Raw genomic sequence first — 20,405 nt, forward strand, 5'->3', positions numbered from 1 at the left:
TGTGTGTAAATAGAGAAGGGGAATTCATGTCAGTGAGGGATGGAAGCAGGAATGTCAGCTGAAACACAGAACTTCTAGTTAAACTTAAAATCAAAACCCACAGTAAAATATGTTCTTAGTGTAAATAGATTCTATCTTTTGTCAGTGTTTTTCAAAAGATTTATTTTTTTGTGTGTGCGCATTTGTGTGCAAATGGGCATGTCTCTCTCTCTCTCTCTCTCTCTCTCTCTCTCTCTCTCTCTCTGTACGTGTGCGTGTGTGTGTGTGTGTGTGTATGTGTGTGTGTGTGCATGTGTATGCATGAGGATTTCCCTAGAGGTAGATATACAGGAGGTTGTCAGCTATCTGAGGTGGGTTTTGGGAAGCAAACTTGGAGCCTCTACAAGAGCAACAAGCTCTCTTAACCTCTGAGCCATCTTTCCAGATCAACTGTCCAATATTTTGAAGTACTTATTGCTCTGGCAATCCCTCCCTCAGAACCAACTGATGTGTGGTTCCTATGTCAACAGTAAGTACATGATCTGGGAGCTTGTTAGAAATGCCGAGTCTTACTCGGGTCCTGCTTCTAGCTCCAGTTCCGTGGCTGTGATAAAAATACCCTGAGAAAAGGAAACTTAGAGAAGTCGAGCTTCATTCAGCTTACAGGTCCAGGCTGTAGTCATCAAGGGGAAGTCGAGGCAGAACTCAAACAGCAAGTGACATTTTGCCCACAGTCAAGGGCAGAAGAAAATAAATGTGTGGATTCTTGCTTGCTTCCTGCTGTCCATCAACATTCTTCTCTTTTATATGATCATAGAATTCTTGCCTGGGGATTTATACTGCCCACAGTAGGCTGAGTCTTCCTACATCAATTAGCAATCAAGACAATCCCCCACAGACAAGTCTACAAGCCAACCCAATTTAGAAGATCCCTCATTGAGTCTCTCTTCTCATATGACTCTAGGTTGAGTCAAATGAGCAATAAACACTAAACAGCCTAGACACCTCCTCAAACTTACAGCTGTGGTCAGCTCCAGCCTCCTCATGAAAATGCTGCTAACTGTATGATTTAAACAACAAACACAAGTTTCTCAGAGCTCTGGGGGACTGTGGTGTCTGAGGCAAAGGTGTTGGCAGACATTCTGAGGTGCTGTCTCACTTCCTGGTCTGCAGAAGGCTAAATTACTGTTTTGTCCTCACCTGGGGCAGAAGAGAGAAGGCAGTGAGATGCCATCAAGCTCTCTCTCTCTCTCTCTCTCTCTCTCTCTCTCTCTCTCTCTCTCTCTCTTTCTTTCTTTCCCTCTCTTCTTCTGCTGTTATAAAGGCACTAATCACATCCTGGAGGGCTCTATTTCACAATCAAGCTACCTCTAAATACCAACACGTTGGAAATGTTGGGAGGTGACCTTAACGTATGAGTTTTGAGGGGAACAAATCTTTAGTTTACAGCACCACCAATTGGAATCTGATTTTACACAAGGCTTTCAAAAGTTAAGCCAACACCCCAGCAAAGCCTGAGCAGTGTTCTATCTGTAGACTTATCTTCCTGAACTTCTCTGTGTTCCAAGAGACCAGTGAAGGCAGATAGGTCCTTGTGGTCACCCTGTCTTTCTGTCAGAATGAAGATCTAAATGCTAGCAGGGCAGTGGGCATACATGCACCCTGTCAAGGGCAGGGTCTCCTCTTATTCCACCTTCTGCTGCAGGAACGATCCAGAGCGCAGTGAGAGGAGAGGCAGTGGCTTATGCCTTAGGGCAGCCTCTGCATTCATATCCTTGACCATGGCCTCAACACAGCAGACCATGGCACTGCCACAACAGAATTGCATCTCTGGGTGCCCGTCAGGCAACCACTGCACTCAACAGACGAGTAACTTAATAGGTCTTTGGAAAACTAAGATGATCACTGGCGGAAAGGGATCTTCCCACTTAGCAGTCATTTTAGAAACACTGCAATCAGGAACAGGCGTGTCTGTGGATCAAGGAAGCAGGACAAGAGATACTGGGTAGGAATCCCAGATGAATTGGGAGAAGCTGGAAGACAGGTCTGATCAACCAGCTCAGACAACAAGGTGCAGACAGAGAGAGATGAGCCTGGAGGAGTCTGATGGATAAAACACAGAGACGAAGAAGCACCTGGCTTAGCGGGAACATCGGTGCTCCGGATTTGGCTTATCAACTCCAGGCCCGTGACACCCTATCAGCCCTAATGGACACCCATGCTCCGTATCCGTTCATGTGTGCTGAGAGATATTTTTCTCAGTAACACATTTTCGCGTGATTAATAAACATAACCGCTGTTCTTAATCTTTGTTCCTAAACAATTTAAAAAATACTCTGTCTTCTTCAAATCCATACACACCGAAAGTGGGGAAATAGCTTTTCTATTACACGTGAATTCTTAATTATTTTATATGTTTAATCAGCACATAAAATTGTACAAATTTATGGGGACTCATGTGCCATTTGGATACATGTATGCTTGTGCAATGCTTAAATAAGTGTAAGTGTATCTAACTCCTTAAACAGTTGCTATTTTGTGATAATAATATTTAATGCAATTTCTTACATGTTAATATTTGGGAAATACACAGTGTTTTGTGACTGTGTAGAGCCACCTCTCCTTCACCATCCCACCAGAGCTTACTTCTGTTTCCTACTTGTAAGACAGCACTCACTGACTAACTTCTCCCACCAAATGTGTTATCCCAGTTTCTAAACCTTTCTGTAGAATTTGTTTGAGTGAAATTTCTTTCCATGTGATTCTAGATCAATTGATATTTAGAAGAGAAGACAGGTTCAGTTAAATGTAAAGCAACCAATCTTATTTGTTCCTTATTTGCAAAGTCAGTAGGCATAAAGTAGTAATACTAATGCCCTACCATAGAATTTTAATGAGAAAATGAAGGAATTGCAATTTTTCAATGGAAGCACAACTGAGTCATAAATATTTGCCATCCCAATCTTTTTAAATAATACACAAATTGTATAAAATGATACACTGTATAGGGTTACATATGGACATATTCCGAGAAATGACTGCATTGCATCAAGATTGGTTGTTTTTCTTGTTCTCTTGAGTTCTCTCAGGAGATTCCTACTGATTTCAGCGTGGAAGTCAAGGCTGGCTCGTGGGCACTGGTGGAGCCCTATTTCAAGGGTCATGGTGTAAGGTGTGGGTATTGGTGATCCCAGGCCCACTGGTCTCTCTCCAGACACTGTCAGTTTTCAAGTGTCAGGCCTCATTGATGTTTTGTATCCCTGCCAATGGGACTGTGGTTTATGACTTCACATGGAGTTGCATAACTGAATGTAAGGGTATCGAAAACTCCAGCAACAGTTTCTCAATACACAAGAACAAAAGTCAAGTAACATTGAATGTGTGCTCAAACTGGGATGCTTCTGACAGTGGTGGCTAGTGTTGAATCACACAACATCCCTGGATCTGTGGTTCTGAGCATTTAACACAAACGCTTTGCAGTGCACGTGATGTCGTCAGGCCACGCGATGTGGGGAGGTCTATACCAAACAACATGACTTATAGTTACATGGAGTGCTTTGCATCTCAGTGTCTTTACTGCACAGACAAAAATTTCACTCTTACAGAAATGCAGGGGTTTACTTAGAGGAAACAAACCTGCGGGGACTGGTAAGATGGCTTAAGTATTAAAGATCCTGGTTCAATTCCCAGCACACACATGGCAGCACAAAACATTTCCAGGGCTTTTATCGCCCTCCTCGGCCTCTGCAGGCACGAGACACACACTTGGGCACAGATATACATGAAGGCAAAACATCCCACACAGAATTATAAATAAATAAATAAATAAATAAATAAATAAATAAATAAATTTAAATTCTCAAAAAGAAACCTGACTTTTTAACACTTTCCTGTTGTCATTCCCCAGAATACAAGCATCAGATTCATTTCTCTTTAGACTGGATTATGTTAGAACTTTGGTTTTCAACAATTGCTATTTGAGTTTCTGTCTTAAGCTGCACACACACACCACACACACACACACACACACCACACAAATCACTATGGGAAATCTGACTTGGAATTGGAACAGAATTTTTCAAAATTTCTCAAATGGTCTTAAACATATTTCTGTCATTTTATACTATATATGTATATGAAACAGCATTAAATTTCATTTGCTCTCTTAACTTGAACAGGGAAGTATTTGGGGTTTGTTTGCTTGCTTAAAAGGCAAACGAATCCTAGGCTAGAGAGGGAGACTCCAGCACTTCCTTCTTGTTCACTGGGTACCACCGGGCACCATCTTCCTCATGCTCACGCTTTAGCCTCCCCGACCTGTTTTAGCTCTCACTTCGACGTCCTTCATGTCTCACCTATTTCTCAGTAGAGTTCAGTTCCTTCTGCCCACAAACATGAATGTTTTTTTTATGCTTCCTTTTGTAAGAAATCACATATGTGCAAATCTCCAGCAACCTGTTGGCGTTCATGGGAATGAGGTTCACAGAATAGCTGTCATTTCATCCAGGGATGAAAGGTAAACATGGATCAGCAGCAGAGCTGCCCATCTGTCAGGTCACCTGCAGCAGAGCTGTCTGCTACGTCACCTGGTCAGCCTTACAGTGTTTTTCTGTAGGCTCTTTGAAAGCCGACACATCAGAGATATTGATTCACAACTGAATTTTCAGTCCAAAAGTCTCCTCCCCCTCCCCCAAATCTGCCTTCTATGAGTGGCCCTGCGCTCACACCATCAACCTCCCTCTCTAGTCTCAGTCTTAGATTTGAACAACGATATTTTGGGCAGCTTGAATTGGTTGTGGATCTTTCTGCTGCTGTCCTGACTTCACCTGCTAGGCTTCTCCTTGTAAGATTAGCAACACCACCCCCAACAGATGCTGAAACATGCCACGTAGCAAAGCTCTCGGCTTACCTGCGGCAGATTCTTCTGAATTTAGTTCTCACACACCTCTTCCTTCTCACTTGTACCATAGTGGCTCCCTTCCTTTCAAGCTGCCCAATAAGACACCCAAACAGACTCCACTCCCAGCTTCTCCTGGGAACTGCTGGTCAGTTCCCAAAGACTCCTTGAATCTGTTTCCCAGCTGCCATACCCACCTGCAGCTGCACTGTGGGAGGCCTGGCAGACTCCCCTCCTCATGTTCTGCCCAGCCTGCCAGCTCCCAGCCAGTTTCCCCATCCAACTCCTCCACCCTAGACAAGCTTGGGCCAAGACCAGTCTGAGCTAAACCAACAGATGCAGAAATTCCTTCTCAAATGGCACAGCATTGGCCGGTAGAGCAAGATGAAAACGGAGTCACTGGGGTTCAAGAGGACTTCTGAGACATGGAACCTCCTGGCTTCCTCCTCGTTTGTCTCCCAGCCATTTGATTTTACCTTTCCAGTGAACACTAAAAGGTGGTTTTTTTTTCTTCCAAAGGTGAAGATAACATAGCTGAATTTTTATTTCCTGTTTAACTTGTGATTTAAAAAGTATAAAAGGAAAACGAGCCCTGCAGATTTAACTATGGATAAAAATAGCCATGTTGTCTAAAAGTCATTAAGTGAACATAACGGGCTCTTTGTGATCTCAGGCTGTCTGGAAGCTGGCACCTGTCACCACCCTCTGTCCTCATCCAGAAGCGAGGCAGCCAGAGCAAGGATTCCACACTTAATGGCACCTTGAGAGTAAGTGCTCCCACGTGCCCATCAAACCTGCCGCTCTTGACAGCTGTCACTGGGTGACTCGACGTCCCTCCTCCCACCACTGCTCTTTGCATAAAACAGGGTTTGCGGTGGTGGCAGGAGCACCGCGTCGGGCTGCGCGTGCGCACGCCATCTGAGCATCGCGGCGCCTCACCTGGCTTTGCTGTGCCCGTTCCAGCACTCCTCCTCGTTGGATGTGCCCGCTGTCACGCTCTCGTCTTTGCAGATGGTGTAGGGCAACGTCGACCAGACCTTTTTAGAGAGCTTCAGTTTTTCCTTGATGTCTGTGACCTGATCGAGAAAGCAAGGAAAGAGTGTGAGGCGACTCCCCAGGCTTTGCTTGTCTCTCTCGGTGAGGATGTGACACAGTGAAGACGGCGGACACGAGGGACACGAGCTACCATTTTCAACGGGAGGAAAACGGGCTAGGGGGCTCGTTGCCCAGAAAGACTCTGACCTCCACTTCGCTCTCATTCCTCCCAGAGAACGCCCAGCCCATTGGCTCCCTGTTTTTCCTCTTCTCTGCCCTGTCGGTTGAAATAAAAAAATAAGGAAGTGTCTGCGCTGGTTTTTGGCTATTCTATTGCGTAGTATTGCTAAGCATGCCCTAAGTACTTTTGCTTTAGAACACGTTTCCTGGGTGCCAGATAAACGTTCCAAAACAAGCACAAAGAGATAACACACATTTCCCAACGGACTGCGTTTCTGCAAGAAATAAATATTGCTGCTGGCTCGGCGGCTGATAACCTCTGCCCTAGACCGGTTGGCAGGTTCATACAGAATGCTTTTGGATGGTGAACAGTAAACTCAATCCACCCCAAAATTTCTGGTACCCAAGGATGAAAGTCAATTTAAACATGAGCATCGATGTAGTTCTGAGCCTGTAGGAGTTTTTAGTATCAGTGTCTGAGGAGTTTCCAGCTCAGTAAGGACTTCTCACCTGTGGGGGAGGTGGGATACGGATTTGGTGCCATTTTGACTCCACTGTGAACACTGAGTTGTATTCATGCAGTCAGTATCCTGCCTACCCATTCCTTAGGAACAATGAGAAAATGCATGGATGGACAACGTGCAACAGTTACAGGGCACACTGGGTCCCCACAAGCCAGCATTTTTGAAGTCCTGACCCAAAGCATCATAGAATGTGTCCTAATTTTGAGATGGGGTCATTACAGAGGTAAGGAAGTCGGAGCGAGCCCATTTAGATAGACTCAGAGTCAGGAAGGCTGGGTGGAAGACGGGAACACAGAGGGAGAACAAAGGCATGGCACAGGAGACGGCAATTTAAAGGCCCCAAACCATTCCTTTCTGACAGCCGAAGAAGGAACCAATGCGCAGTGACCTGATGTCAGACTTCTTGCTTCCCTGGCTCTCAGTGCTGTGTGCAGTCAAGAGTGCACACATCACCCATGGGCCTCATCACATCCCTACTCTGCAGTACCTTTTGCTCCTTCTCATCTCTGTGCTTTCTGAGGCAAGGCTAGGTTTGGAAACGATCTCATCCTCAGTGGTTGGAAATGATCGAATGGCCATTCATTCTAGTTTCTAACTTAGGGTACTCAGGATGCTAAACTTAAAGGAAAAAAAAAAACAACTTATAAAACCAGAGTGAGTTAGTAACATGTCTTTAACACAGTGTTTGGTAAATATCCACTGAAATATTAGTTTTCATTATTCCATCCTGTTATGAGTTCATAGACAGTATCACAAACACTGCACAGTTGGGGGTCATAATACCGTGTGTCCTGCATCTCGTAAGGGCTGCAGTGAGGTACGGAATTGTCTCTGGCTGTGTAAGGAGCCCTCATGGGGATCAGGTGTGGCGCTTCCCTGATTGCTCATTGTACCGCATTGTATAATCAGGGCCTGTTCTCCCTGGCGTTTTGGTAGCTGTACATTTTCATTGTACAATTCACGGAGATGACAGCAGAGGAGCGTGAGAAATGTAAATGCTGCTTTAACATTCTGCACGAGCGTCAGGCGACTCCCCTGCAGCCTGCAAAGGCGAGGCAGACAGCTGAACCAATGGACGCTATTAGCCACTGGGCAAGAGCATGCCTGGGATTTCTAGGGTATACTGGAATGACGGGAGTGCATTTCCGGTTTCAGGGAAGGTTTTCAGTTCTCACATTGTTTGGAAATGCTTATTTCATTCTACTTGCTGTTTTGACTTCTGAATTACAGATTACAAGTGCTTTGCAACAGCTCCAGACCCGAGCTTTCTGTTTTCTTTTCCTGGAACTTGAGGGTCTGCCTCTGTAAGGAAAGCGTTATGCTACAAGAACCCCAGAACGAATGTGTTATGGGCAGCCACATCAGTCCCACTCAGTGGACAACGCAGACTCAAGGGAAACAGGAGCCTGGGGTCTTCATAACAGCTTCCTTTCTTCCTTTGCAACCCAGGTGAGCGACTCTAGGACCATCCTTCACCACACGGGTAAGAACCAGCAGACCAACATCATCGGGAAAATACTGTCATTACAGCAGGGTTTGCAATGGAGAAGTAGGAAGCTTTTTTTTTAATTTTTGCCTATTTTTATTGACATTCTGAATCCAAACATATACAGTTGGGTTTCACAGAGAAAACCCAAGCCATCTTTTTAGTACTTCTCTGGATTTTCTCTTTGACAATGTGAACTACTGCTTTCTAGAGCTGTATCTCTTAGTTTAAGGCCCATGAAAAAGTCCATGGGAAACTGACTCCATGGGGAAACAGTGAAACCTCTCCTAGACCCACCCTAGTGTAAGCCAGAAACTCACAGCACAGAAAGCAAGGCCACAAGGCAGAATAACCATAGAAGCCAGAGATGTGTAAAATCAAAGGATAGATAGGAAGAATGCTTGGTCACTTTAATTCAATGGTTTCACTTAGGAAATAAGCTCATCTCGAACATTAAACTTGAATTTCATGAAATTTCTGACTTAACATCCAATTGGCAGTGGACACTAGGGGTAGAGGAAGAAACTGAGCAATAGCATAAATAAATGACCAGACACAGCATGAACCAGACATTATATAAGACAATGGGCCTCGACTCCTCAAAAGAGCCCAAGCAAATAAATAAATCAATAAAGGCAGGAAGACTGCTCTAGATGAAAAGAAACCCGGTGAAACATACCAACCAAATGTCATATAGAAGATGTTGCCTCAGTCTTAGATCTGGAAGCTGGCACCCAGCTGGTAGAGAGACTTTTGAGATAAGGGGGCATTTTTCAAGACAGGACAGATACTAATTGGTGCTAAGCCACTTCTATCTTCACAACTCTGTCTTGCTGAGGCACGGTTGCCACACCCCTTGCACAGCAGAGGCACAGAAGTCCTGAGCAACTAAGACATCTTGTTATATATCTAGTCAGTGGTAGAGACAAGATATGGTTTCAGATGAAGATTGTGTCTCTTAACTACAAGTGTCATTGCTGAGAGTCCTGGCTTCAAAGCCTGTGGCACCGGGCTGAGATTTTTGTGCATATATCTCTGTGGATGCAGGAATGACTCACTGTGCTCAGACTGAACACATCGATGCCCCTGTTTCTACTTTCAAAATATAAAAAATGTAAGCAGAATTTTGTTCTTAATATTCCATGTAGAGATTAATATTGCAGCCAGGTCGTGTGGAGGTGGACATTTTACCACTGTGACATAGAATGGACAGTCTTCCCCAAGAGGACGGGTGGACCCATACATGTATAGATGAGATCCCGTGGTTTTCATCAACTTATTAAATAGAGCAGTGAGTTAAAAATACCTTTGGAAGAGAAACGATGGATTTCTTTCCAACCACAAAAGCGCAAGAAGACAATGATTGGTTGGTCGAATGCTACTGTTCCCTTGATAATAAATCTGTCTTAAGATCCTTGTAAATGTCCCAAACTATGCACAACCCTAAATCCTACGTTTTTTTACCTCCACATGCATACCTATGATAAAGCTTGTGAATTACTCATATGAAAATGACTGACAATGATGTTGGAGCCCACAGGAGTGGGTCTGCTCCACCTTGACTAAAGGTCAGAGAGTTCAGACCTATTTCTGCTCCTTCAAGGTTATCAACAAGAGACTTAAGGTACAGCTTCTAACAAGATATCTTGACCTAGGGTGTGGTTACTTGGTGTTTGAGGGTTTTAAGATGGTCCACAGAGGTGGATTTGTACCACCTTGACCAAAGGTCATAGAGTTCAGCTCTATCTCTGCTCCTTCAAAGATATGACAGGAGGTTTGACCCAGGCAGTGGCTGCCTACAGGATGCTTGGCCCAAGGTGTGGTCGCTGCAAGTCCTGCCTAAACAAGGGAATACTTAACTCAGGGTATAGTTGCTTGATGCTTTGGGTATCGAAGAGGTAATTGCTTTGTTTGTTTTTTGTATCATGTTAAAGCAGTCTTTTGCTTCCTTCCCCCCCCTTTTTTGGAATTGGGGCATGTAAGCATATGGAAAATCAACACAGGCAAGTTCAGTACTCACTGGATTGCCTTACTGGCTCTATTATGTGTCTCTATCTACTTCTTTTGTATCTCTGTTCTGTTTGCCTAATACCCCTACCCTGGAACATGCAAACCCCGTTGAGGCTAGACCCTGGCAGATGTCACCCCAGTGTGCGGCCCACACACAATAAGTAATACCAAAATAGAATGATCATAGCAGGATATTATAATGAAAGTTATATTACTTTACTATCCTGTCCTGACTTTTCCTCTCGTGATTAGGTGGTAAAGTGGGGTAGAGGGACATGCCTTCTCTAGTCCGGGGCTACTGTGGAGTTTCATGGTACATGAGAAGCAGCATCTGTTACATTACAATGGAGCTTAGATACTGGGTAACAGATGTGTTTTGTCCCAGGTAAGAGGGATCAGCCTACTCAGAAAAGTGCGCCACCTGCAACCTAACAATTGCTCATATCTGGAGTTTCCCAGCTAATATTTTCAAAGCATAATCAGCTATAAGTAACTGACATCATAGAATGAGATAACGGATAAAGGAACTCCATTTTTCTTTCTTTTGGGATCTTTATTCTATGGGCATATATGTCTTATCGGCATGTATCTCTGTGCACCTCACCAGATCCTCTGGGACCAGAATTAGAAAATGTTGTGAGATACCACATGGTGCTGGGAATTGAACCTGATTCTTCTGGAAAAGCAACCAATGCTCTTAACTGCTGATCCATCTCTCCAACCCTCTCCTAAGAGCTTAATTTTTAAATTTGACACCATTGTTGTATGCATTTGTGACATGTTATGTGATACTTTGATATAGGCTTGCGCCATTTCATGATCAAACCAGGGTAAGTTTCATCTGTTCAAACACTTGTAATTTCTTTGTGATGACGACAGACACATGTCTCTCCTCAAGCTTTCTCTCCATGCCTCTGCAACACTATGAGGTAAGAGCTATGAAAATGCTTTGTAAATTCTTTATCCACACAAGTGTTTGCCTTGGGGAGTTCGTAAAGTGTACAATACATGAGTTCAGTAGGGATAAAGTATAACGTATGCATAAGCAACTGTAAGTACACAAAGTGTCTATGATCCTGAACAGTTCGCTGATGGAAGCACAAGACCAAAAAATGAAGCGACCGGGTGTCTATAACAAGGGCTCAAGCGTCTTATTTGAAATCAGTGATTTGGCAAGCAAAGAAATCAGTACCATTTAGGGCCCTCAGTCTACTGGACAAGAAGGAGGACATGATTTTCTTCCTGTACATTGGTGGAGTAAGAAAGAAAACGCTTTTGCTGCCAGCATTCCTTCATTAAGCACTTATGGTTTATAGGTCAGATTTTCTGCTAGACTGGGAATATAAAGATGGCTGCTACATCGTGGCTGCCCTTGAAGGATGTGTAGCTGCCCTGTTCGGTGAGTGTGGACAGATCTGCAGTTAACACAGTCCTGAGGAACAGATAGCCTCTGTGAGTCTTGGTACCAGTTTATCTGGAAGCCTTTCTGGGGAATACTATATCCCCTCCTAAACAAGCGAGGCTCCACTGATATTTTCTCTCTGCGACTGTTGAATTCCACTGTGGGAACAATTAGGAAACAGGAAAATTAGTAAATTCTATCCAGAGGGCTTAAAACTAAAGAGACAGCACGTCCTCTCAGGCTTCCGTACCCATGGTGATTTTACCCAGGCAGAAGAGCTGCTCTCAGCCTCTGCTCTGGACTTCAGCAACATCTACTAAAGAGCAGCTGGATATTCATGGCTCCCAGGGATGAGCCGCTCCACAGCCCAAGACTCAGCAAACTGCACTTAGTGTGTAGCTGGTGTTTAATAAGTATTTGTTGAGTGAACTCATACATGAACGGCATTGCCAATTATTTGCTGAGAGAAGTAAGAGTTTAAAAAACTATCGATTATCTGCCAGCTGCGGCCGTGCAGACTTTCCTCTGGGGAGTCAGAAAGACATGGGCAAATTCAGTCAGGTCTTTAGAAAGAGCCTTGTTTCCTCGACCTGAGAGCAGGAAGGGATCTCAAATGATCCCTTCAATCCCATAATCAGGATGACAGGCTCTCGTCAGTGTAGATATCAGTCGGGTGTGATTCACGTATGGTATAGGAGGAGAGTCTCAGGGACCTTTGTGATCCTGGCTTTTGGATAATCATGAGAATTTAAGTAAAAATGAACCAACTTCCATCTTAAATAATCTTTAGAATCCTGTGTAGCATCCCAGTGGCTTCTGTTTGGTTTTGTAAGCAAGACATCTGCATTGTTCTCACTTGGCGCTATCCTTGAATATTGCTGTCACCGTTGTCTCCAGTGTGGGTCACCCGACTGGGCACACCTAACTTCCTTCTTCAAGAGATTTACCCATGGCTGACGTCAAGTCACCAAGACCCCATGTCTGTTTATCTGGACCCCCTTCCTTCATCTGGCTCTTTCATAGGCAGCCACTGTGAGAGAACCACCTTCTGTCCTCCATCAGTCATCCCCAGGGCCAGAATGTATTTTCCTAGCTACCTGCTCCATGCAGTTGGCCCCGTGCCCTGTTTACTCATGACTTCAGAAAGATTTCAGTGTGCTTACTTCATCTGTATAAAAACATAATGTAATCAGATGTAAATAATATATACCATATCTTTAGAAAAAAATAGATGATTAATATTTAAAGGACTATACACTAAATAATGCATAATGAGGGGGAAAACAACGTAAATATTTTATAGGCTGAAGGTCATTTGTTAGCTTTGGAAAACTGTTTAAAGAAACAATGTCTGACCACTCCTCTACTTGAATAAATTAAGAGAAATTAATGTATTTAGTCATCTTTGCAGCCTAAGAATTTAGTAATCCAGTTTTGGAGAGAGCAACCTCATCTGGATTTATAGGAGAAGAATCAGCCTGTTATACAGGCCCGAGTTTCTCTACTAACCATGAAGCCCGCTTCAGGAACCAGGTTGCCTTTGCCCCTTGGTGATGAAATAAAGGTCCGGGAATGAATCTGCTCACAACTCCTCTGCTGGAAAACACACGGAGTCTAGAGTATTTCAGTTGTCTAAGGTGCAGAAGAATACTAACTTTTTCCCAACATGGCCAAGTGTCCATGAATAAGATAGTCTTCGGTAGGAACTGGGATTGACCAAGGCTGTGGCGCTCAGTGGAGATGCATGCTTCATTTACTCGTGCTCTAAATCCTGGGCTCAGGCTCGCCTCTTCTGACCATCACTGCTAGCCGCTCACTCACAGCACACCAGTTTTCAGCTTTTTAATTTTCTCTTTTAGGTTGTGTGAAACTCTTCGGCTTCATTTCTCAGTGTCTCTGGGTGTCCCTGTCTGTCCTGTAGTGTTAAGGTTTTATGGCACTCTGTAGAGAAATAGTTTGTACCATGTTTTCTCTCAGGAGACTTCCAAGTAAGCCTCAGAGGCGGCAGCGGGGACTCTGGTGAGACGAGCCTGTCAGAGAACCTAACACAGATTTGCCCACACAACACAGCCAGCATTCTACTGTGTCCTCAAGTCACAATGTAATTTAAAACGAGCCTCACATTCTGGGCTTTGCCACGCACTCCCAGGGAACTCAGCAACAGCATCTAGTCTATTGCCGTGTGACATACTTCCTCTCCTGCGGGGTGGCACTTGTGGCGTTGCTCCCTAAGGAGACAAACACTCAAGCACTTTGTAGGAAAAATAGAGAAGGATAAAAACCCAGTAGGAAGCAAGAGAAACTTTGATGGCTCACAAAGACAATGCTTAGTTCTGTTGAGTTTCTCAGGGGATCAGGAATTGGATGAAAAGTTTAAGGAGTGAATTATCCCCTCTGGCTTTGGGTTTGGAGTTTTTTAGCTGAACGATCACACTCTATGAAGGGCATGACCTCAAGACGACAGATGGGATCTTCACCAGGCAAAATACTGTTCCTCAAAGTGAATTAAATATTGGCAACATCAGAGATGTCTTCCTATGCTGTTCAGGTCATACATTGTGTGTGTGTGTGTAGGGGGGGGGATTAAAAAGAAAGGACAGCAAACTTTCACATTTTAGGTTTGTACTTAATGTTCTAATTATGCCTCATTGCCTGTCATCTTACGTTCTAGTCAAGAAAGCAGAGAAAGAGTGCCACATGTCCTTGAGAAAAGGCACAGTCTGCCTTTGAGCTAATACCAATTGAATTCAGCAGTCAAGAGAAAAGGGAAGGCATTTCATCCTCGGAAATTCAGACAAAAACCGAAGAATCACTCTGCCCAGGAAGCATCTCAATTACAGCATTGTGTGCTTTTATAAGACTAAAAATTATGAATGACATTGAGCGGTTTATTGTCGAATTATCAAATTTTGAAATTCAGCACAACTCCTATGCGCCAAACCTTGTAGAGGAGTCACAATTTCAGATTTGCCTAGATTCCATTTAGATGTCTACTGTGTCATATACCAGCATCTAATGAGACAGGACTTGGGGTTTTGTGGATGATCTGAAACACAGCTCTTCCCTTCTCTGGGACGTTCTGTGAGTCTTCCTGGACACCCTGACTACAGACAAAGACCTAGTCCCTCCTCTGGGATGTTCTGGGAGTCTTCCTGGACACCCTAACTACAGACAAAGACCTAGTCCCTCCTCTGGGACATTCTGGGAGTCTTTCTGGACACCCTGACTATAGACAAAGACCTAGCCCCTCCTCTGGGGACTGGCCTTCACATGTTGAGGCCCCTACTGTCTTGCTTGCTCTGCACATTCAGTCTCTAGCTGGTTTGTTTCTTCCATCCACCCCCCCCCCCCAGTTCTAATTCATTTCTGAACTCTGGTATGAGTCGTCTATGTTCTCTCATGCTCTGCTTTGGACAACCATCTGCACTCGCTGACTCTGGCTTGCTCATTTTGTAGGCCTTGCTGTGGCTGCATTGCCACGGTGATCTCACAGGAGCTGCTTTGATCTGGGAATTGTGATGAGAGCTGACTCTGAATTCGGTTATTAGAAATGCGGTCTTTATCACGTAGGACAGGGCAATCTCAGGAGCCCTCACATGAAAAGAGCAAGTTCACTATCCTAAACAGTTTCCGGAGGCACGGGAGACAGGTTAGGTAAAGTGAGTTCTGCTCTATCCTTCCTCATTGTACTCATAGAATGACAACCTTGGGAGGTTCCTTGTGGTTCAAAGTAGGCGTCTCTCTAGTTCCCATCGTAGGCAACAGCATCACGGCAGTGGAGGCGCACTTTGAATAGGATCGATCCAGGGATTTATTAGGAAACTATAATATTTTGTCAATATATAGGAAGTTTGAATGTGTTAAGCATCTAGTCTTGCTGAAAATTTTGCTTCTTTGTCAACTAGCTCTTCCCCTATACAACCCCTTCAAAGGGACATCCAGGTAATTTAAACAGAGGCCTAATTTTTACTTCTGTGTGTGACAGACATAAAAATGATTCTGCTAAGCGTGTAACCTTCCGAAGTTACTCTTAAAATATTGAAATTTCATCTTTGGGAAATGAAACTCAGGATATCACATGGGTGTCTGTGAATTTAAAAAGGAGGGAGGTGCCGGGGAGACTGCTCAGCTGGTAAAACACTCGTGTCTGAAGCTAGAGAGCCTGGGTTTGCCTCCAGAGCCCAAGTGAAGATACCAGCTAAGGCGGAACTGAGATCCCAGACAGGCAGATCCTGGGATGTACCAGTCTGCAAGGCGAGCTTAGTGGGAGAGAACTAAGTCAGTGGAGAAACACTGTCTCTAGGGCCGTGCACACTGGGGTGGGAGCAGGACTCACGAGGAATTTGGGCATCCCTCAGAACTGTCATTTGGTTCTGAATAACTGAAGCTTTACTTTCCCCCCAAGACATTTCAACAGCAGATCTGCATTCTGCTCCGTGCAGAGGCAGCAGACACCTGGAGCGGAACAGGAAACAAGAAGAGTCTCTTGGCGCAACTGAGCACGGTGTAGCTGCACGGCTGTCCCCACTAAGAGCCCACCCAACAGCAGGTGCTCACAAAGAGGAGCACTCTCGGATGAGCAGTTATGCAATGCTGAAAAGCGTTCACCAGACCAGAGGGGCAAATCCTATTTGTCTATATTCTAAAGCCATTTAGGGTATACGCGGGTCGTCCTAAATCTTTTATGGAGTAGGCAATAAAAAGCGCATAAATCTTTTTAGATGCGCGGAATTTGATTTATTCCTAACCGTGTAGACTGGTACTGTGTGGAGCATCTTAAGTGCCTACTTTTGCATCAGCTGTTTCATATTTGTGATACGACATGAGGTCCTGCCTTTTCCTTTGTGGGGAGAGCTGGGAATTAGGTTGAGTTTAATTATCAGTGAGTGGGATTAATGGAATTCTAAAAACAGTGGAATCATATAACACACACACACACACACACACACACACACACACCAAGGCATGGAAATCACAACACTCCTGGGGTGTAAACTTTAACTCAAATACAAGGCTCTGCAATGGGGGGAAGAAAGGAATGAATTAAGGAACAATTAATTCTCCCTGTGGAATATAGTGATATTTCATTTGTATTTTAATAAAACACAAAGTACAGAGTGAAACAGTTCCACTGATCAGCCTTCTAGACCAGGCAGTGGCGACACACACCTTTAATCCCAGTAGCCACACTAGTTTGGCATAGAAACTAGGGCAGTAGTGGTGCACGCCTTTAATCCAAGCATCAGAGAGGAATAGAAGACAGGAGGAGACAGCTCTCACACACAGTCTCATTATGAGATTCCTGGAGGCAGGATCGCCATTTTGGATGAGGTAGAGATAAGAGCCAATGGCTGCTTGTTTTGCTTTCTGATGCTTAGGCAAGTTTTATTTATTAAAATACAAATGGAATGCCACCACAGTGAGTCTCATCTTGCACATCTTTTAGAACACTTCCTGACACCCAGTTCCACTTAGGTTCTCTACAGAGTATGCGTTCGCAGGGTCTCTCTGTCCTTTCCCCTTTGATGGTCCCCTCTCTCTTAGTCCTCAAGTAACATTGTGACAGACCACTGCTGGTTTTGTTCACCACATTCCAAGAAATGTACGTCCCATCTGTCAATGTAAGGCCTGGCTTATGTACTCAGTAGAGTGCGTGAATGAATGAATGAACGAACGAATGAACGAACGAACGAATGAATAAATGAAACCGAGTACGCAGAAGAGGGCATTTAGATTCTGAATCTCCAAATGAAATGGTAGTTGTGGGTGGTGGCAGAGACCTGTAATCCTTGCAGTTGGGAACCTGAAGCCAAGACATGCTTGGATTACCATTGGAAGGACCAGGGAAGACCCTGTGGATCACCCTATTTCACGGACAAATTATTGCTTGGCGGTCTATGGGTAATTACTTCAACTATACCTCCCTACACACTTGCTTAGAATATACAATGCCCCAAGTGTTATAAGTTCCTAGGCATGCAGTACTCTAGATAAGTCACAGATCCATCAACTTACTACTCCATGGGGCACATAGATGAACATCAAGTGGCCTCTGTGTTTAAAGCATGGGACCATGGGAGAAGAAGACCTGACCCTGTATGATAAGTGACGAGAAAGTGGGAAGAGGCATCAGGTGATCTAGGTCTGGAGGGACCAGCAGGTGTCTGTGGGCAGAAGACTTGAGAAGATTTGTTTGTGACAGGGGAGCTTTGAGCAGAGAAAGCTCATAGATGTGAGCCTTCTCCAGGGAAGAAAAACCATGGAGGGACGTGCGCTTGACTGTGACTTTGGCAAAGTTGCATAATCTCACTAGGAACTGGTTTCCCTGTGGATGTGAGCTCCTCCCTTCTGTAAACCCTCCCCTCCGAAGGAGCCAATAAAGTTTAGCAAGGGAATACGTTGCTAGGGTCCTTGGGACTGGAAGTTCTCAGTGAGGAGACACATCCTCACAGGGACAGATGGCATAGGGAGGTGCAACTGCACTCAATCAAGCTTTTACCCCTGTGAGGTAAATTACCTGCTCCTGGGAGCCATCTGCTACCTTAAAGACCCAATTTACCCCATGGGGCACCAACCAGGGTACAGCATCAACACCTCACATGATTAGATTCAAGAGACTCAAGAACGCTTGGCTTTCACCTTTACACCGAAAGCAGACAAACACTGCAGGAACATTTTGTCTCCTACAGGATACAAAGATGTAGGCAACCCATCTTCAGAGCTCCGTGTGAGAGAAACCACCCTGAACTTGTCCTGAACAGCCGTTCTGAACAAGGAAGGAGTAACTTGAAATAGCGACAGTCACTAGAAATATGAGAACCACGGATGTCAGGTTCATCTGTAGTTCACAAAGTTCCAGCTGCTAGGATGAAAAAAGTAAATTGAAATGGATTTTAAGAATATGTTTGGAGACAGGAATGGAGGTTTGTGCTTTTAACTCTGGCACTTAGAAAGCATAGGCAGGAGATTCTCTGAGTTTGAGGCTAGGCTGCTCTCATAGGGCCAGCAAGGCCTAATAGTGAAAAAAGATGATACATAGATAGATAGATAGATAGATAGATAGATGATAGATAGATAGATAGATGATAGATAGATGATATATAGATAGATGATAGATAGATGATAGATAGATAGATGATAGATAGATAGATAGATGATAGATAGATGATAGATAGATAGATAGATAGATAGATGATTGATAGATAGATAGATAGATAGATGATAGATAGATGATAGATAGATAGATGATAGATAGATGATAGATAGATAGATAGATAGATGATAGATAGATAGATGATAGATAGATAGATAGATGATAGATAGATAGATAGATGATAGATAGATAGATGATAGATAGATGATAGATAGATAGATGATAGATAGATGATAGATAGATAGATGATAGATAGATGATAGATAGATAGATAGATAGATAGATAGATGATAGATAGATGATAGATAGATAGATAGATGATAGATAGATAGATGATAGATAGATGATAGATAGATAGATAGATAGATAGATAGATAGATAGATAGATAGATGATGGATGGATGATGGATAGATAGATAGATAGACACACAGACAGCTAGATAGACAGACGGATGGATAGGTAGGCAATATACTTTATTTAACCCAACACACCTCAGAGGTTGTGACTTTGGGGCACAGTAATTGGACAGTCTTACTCCTCTGGGCACTGACTCTGCAATCTGACTTGCCCTATAAACTCAGAGCCAATCTCAGTTCAACCTAAGACGCCTCCAATGTGCAGCAGCCACCAGAGGTTGGTGATTGCCAGACTGGATGGTCACAGTACCCGGGCCAGCTGTCCAAAATGCACTAGTAAATCACCGAATTAAGGCTGGGCTGCAGTAGAAGCCTGAATGGGATCCAGCCTGCTTCTAGGATGGTTTCCATTTACATAAATGGGAACATGCTGGATTCAGACTTGTGACATCTGTCACTATTTTGCCTACAGACAGAATTTTTTTGGCTGACATTTGTTTGTTTTTTTACTGAAATATAACAATCGTCTAGGAAAGGACATAGATCATAGCTTGACGAACTCCCAGCTAGATGCTCACGTGACAAGTCATTGGACACATGGGAAGTATTTCTTAAAAATAGATATTTTAATTGTTCTTTCTTTTAAAGACAGGGTTTCTCTGTGTAGCCCTGGCTGTCATGGAACTCACTCTGTAGACCAGGCTGGCCTCGAACTCAGAGATCCGCCTGCCTCTGCCTCCCAAGAGCTGGGATTAAAGGTGTGCACCATCACCGCCCAGCTCTTAGAAACGGATTTTTAAAAACGTGTTCTAGTTTTAATTCTCTTTCTGTCTCTCTCCATGTCTCTGTCTCTTCCTCCTTTTGTGTGTGCGCACGCGTGTGTGTAGAAGTGTCAACATAGGCCAGAGGGGGCACTAGATGCCCGAGAGCTGGAATTACAGGCGGTTGTGAGCTGTCTGGCAGGAGGGGTGAGAATGTAAAGGCAGTGAGCGTTCATAACCCTTGGTGTTCTTCTACAGGAAAATCTAGTTAAAAGGTTTCCTAAAGTCCCACTATAAGGGCAGTTTCTTATCAAGTCACTGTAATCAGGGACTATAAGTATATATTGGCTCAAGCATGCACACAGACATAAAGTAAAAAGGCTGCCACAAATCTGATACTAAAGGTTGTCCCAGACATGACACTTTGTCTCCTCGACCCAACTAGTCCACTGGTAGGACTTTTTAAAAAAGCTACACTCACCACAGCCACCAGATGGCAGTGTTGTTCAATCTTTGTCCACCTTACATCACGCGCTCCTAAGCCACGTTCACGCGCGCGCACGCGCGCGCGCGCACACACACACACTTCTGCCCAGCCTTATCCCAGGGAATAAAACTGTA

General features: G+C 44.1%; 1 protein-coding gene across 1 annotated transcript in view; it reads right to left on the reverse strand.

Moving 5' to 3' along the window:
- Positions 1-20,405, reverse strand: part of Gpc6 (glypican 6) — a 1,031,356-nt gene that overhangs the window by 16,635 nt on the left and 994,316 nt on the right. Inside the window, exon 7 of the mRNA XM_038310301.1 lies at positions 5,816-5,952. Coding sequence (XP_038166229.1) covers positions 5,816-5,952 — 137 coding nt within the window. The remainder of the gene's footprint in view (positions 1-5,815; positions 5,953-20,405) is intronic.

Source organism: Arvicola amphibius, chromosome 13, assembly GCF_903992535.2.
Source record: "Arvicola amphibius chromosome 13, mArvAmp1.2, whole genome shotgun sequence".
Taxonomy (NCBI): domain Eukaryota; kingdom Metazoa; phylum Chordata; class Mammalia; order Rodentia; family Cricetidae; genus Arvicola; species Arvicola amphibius.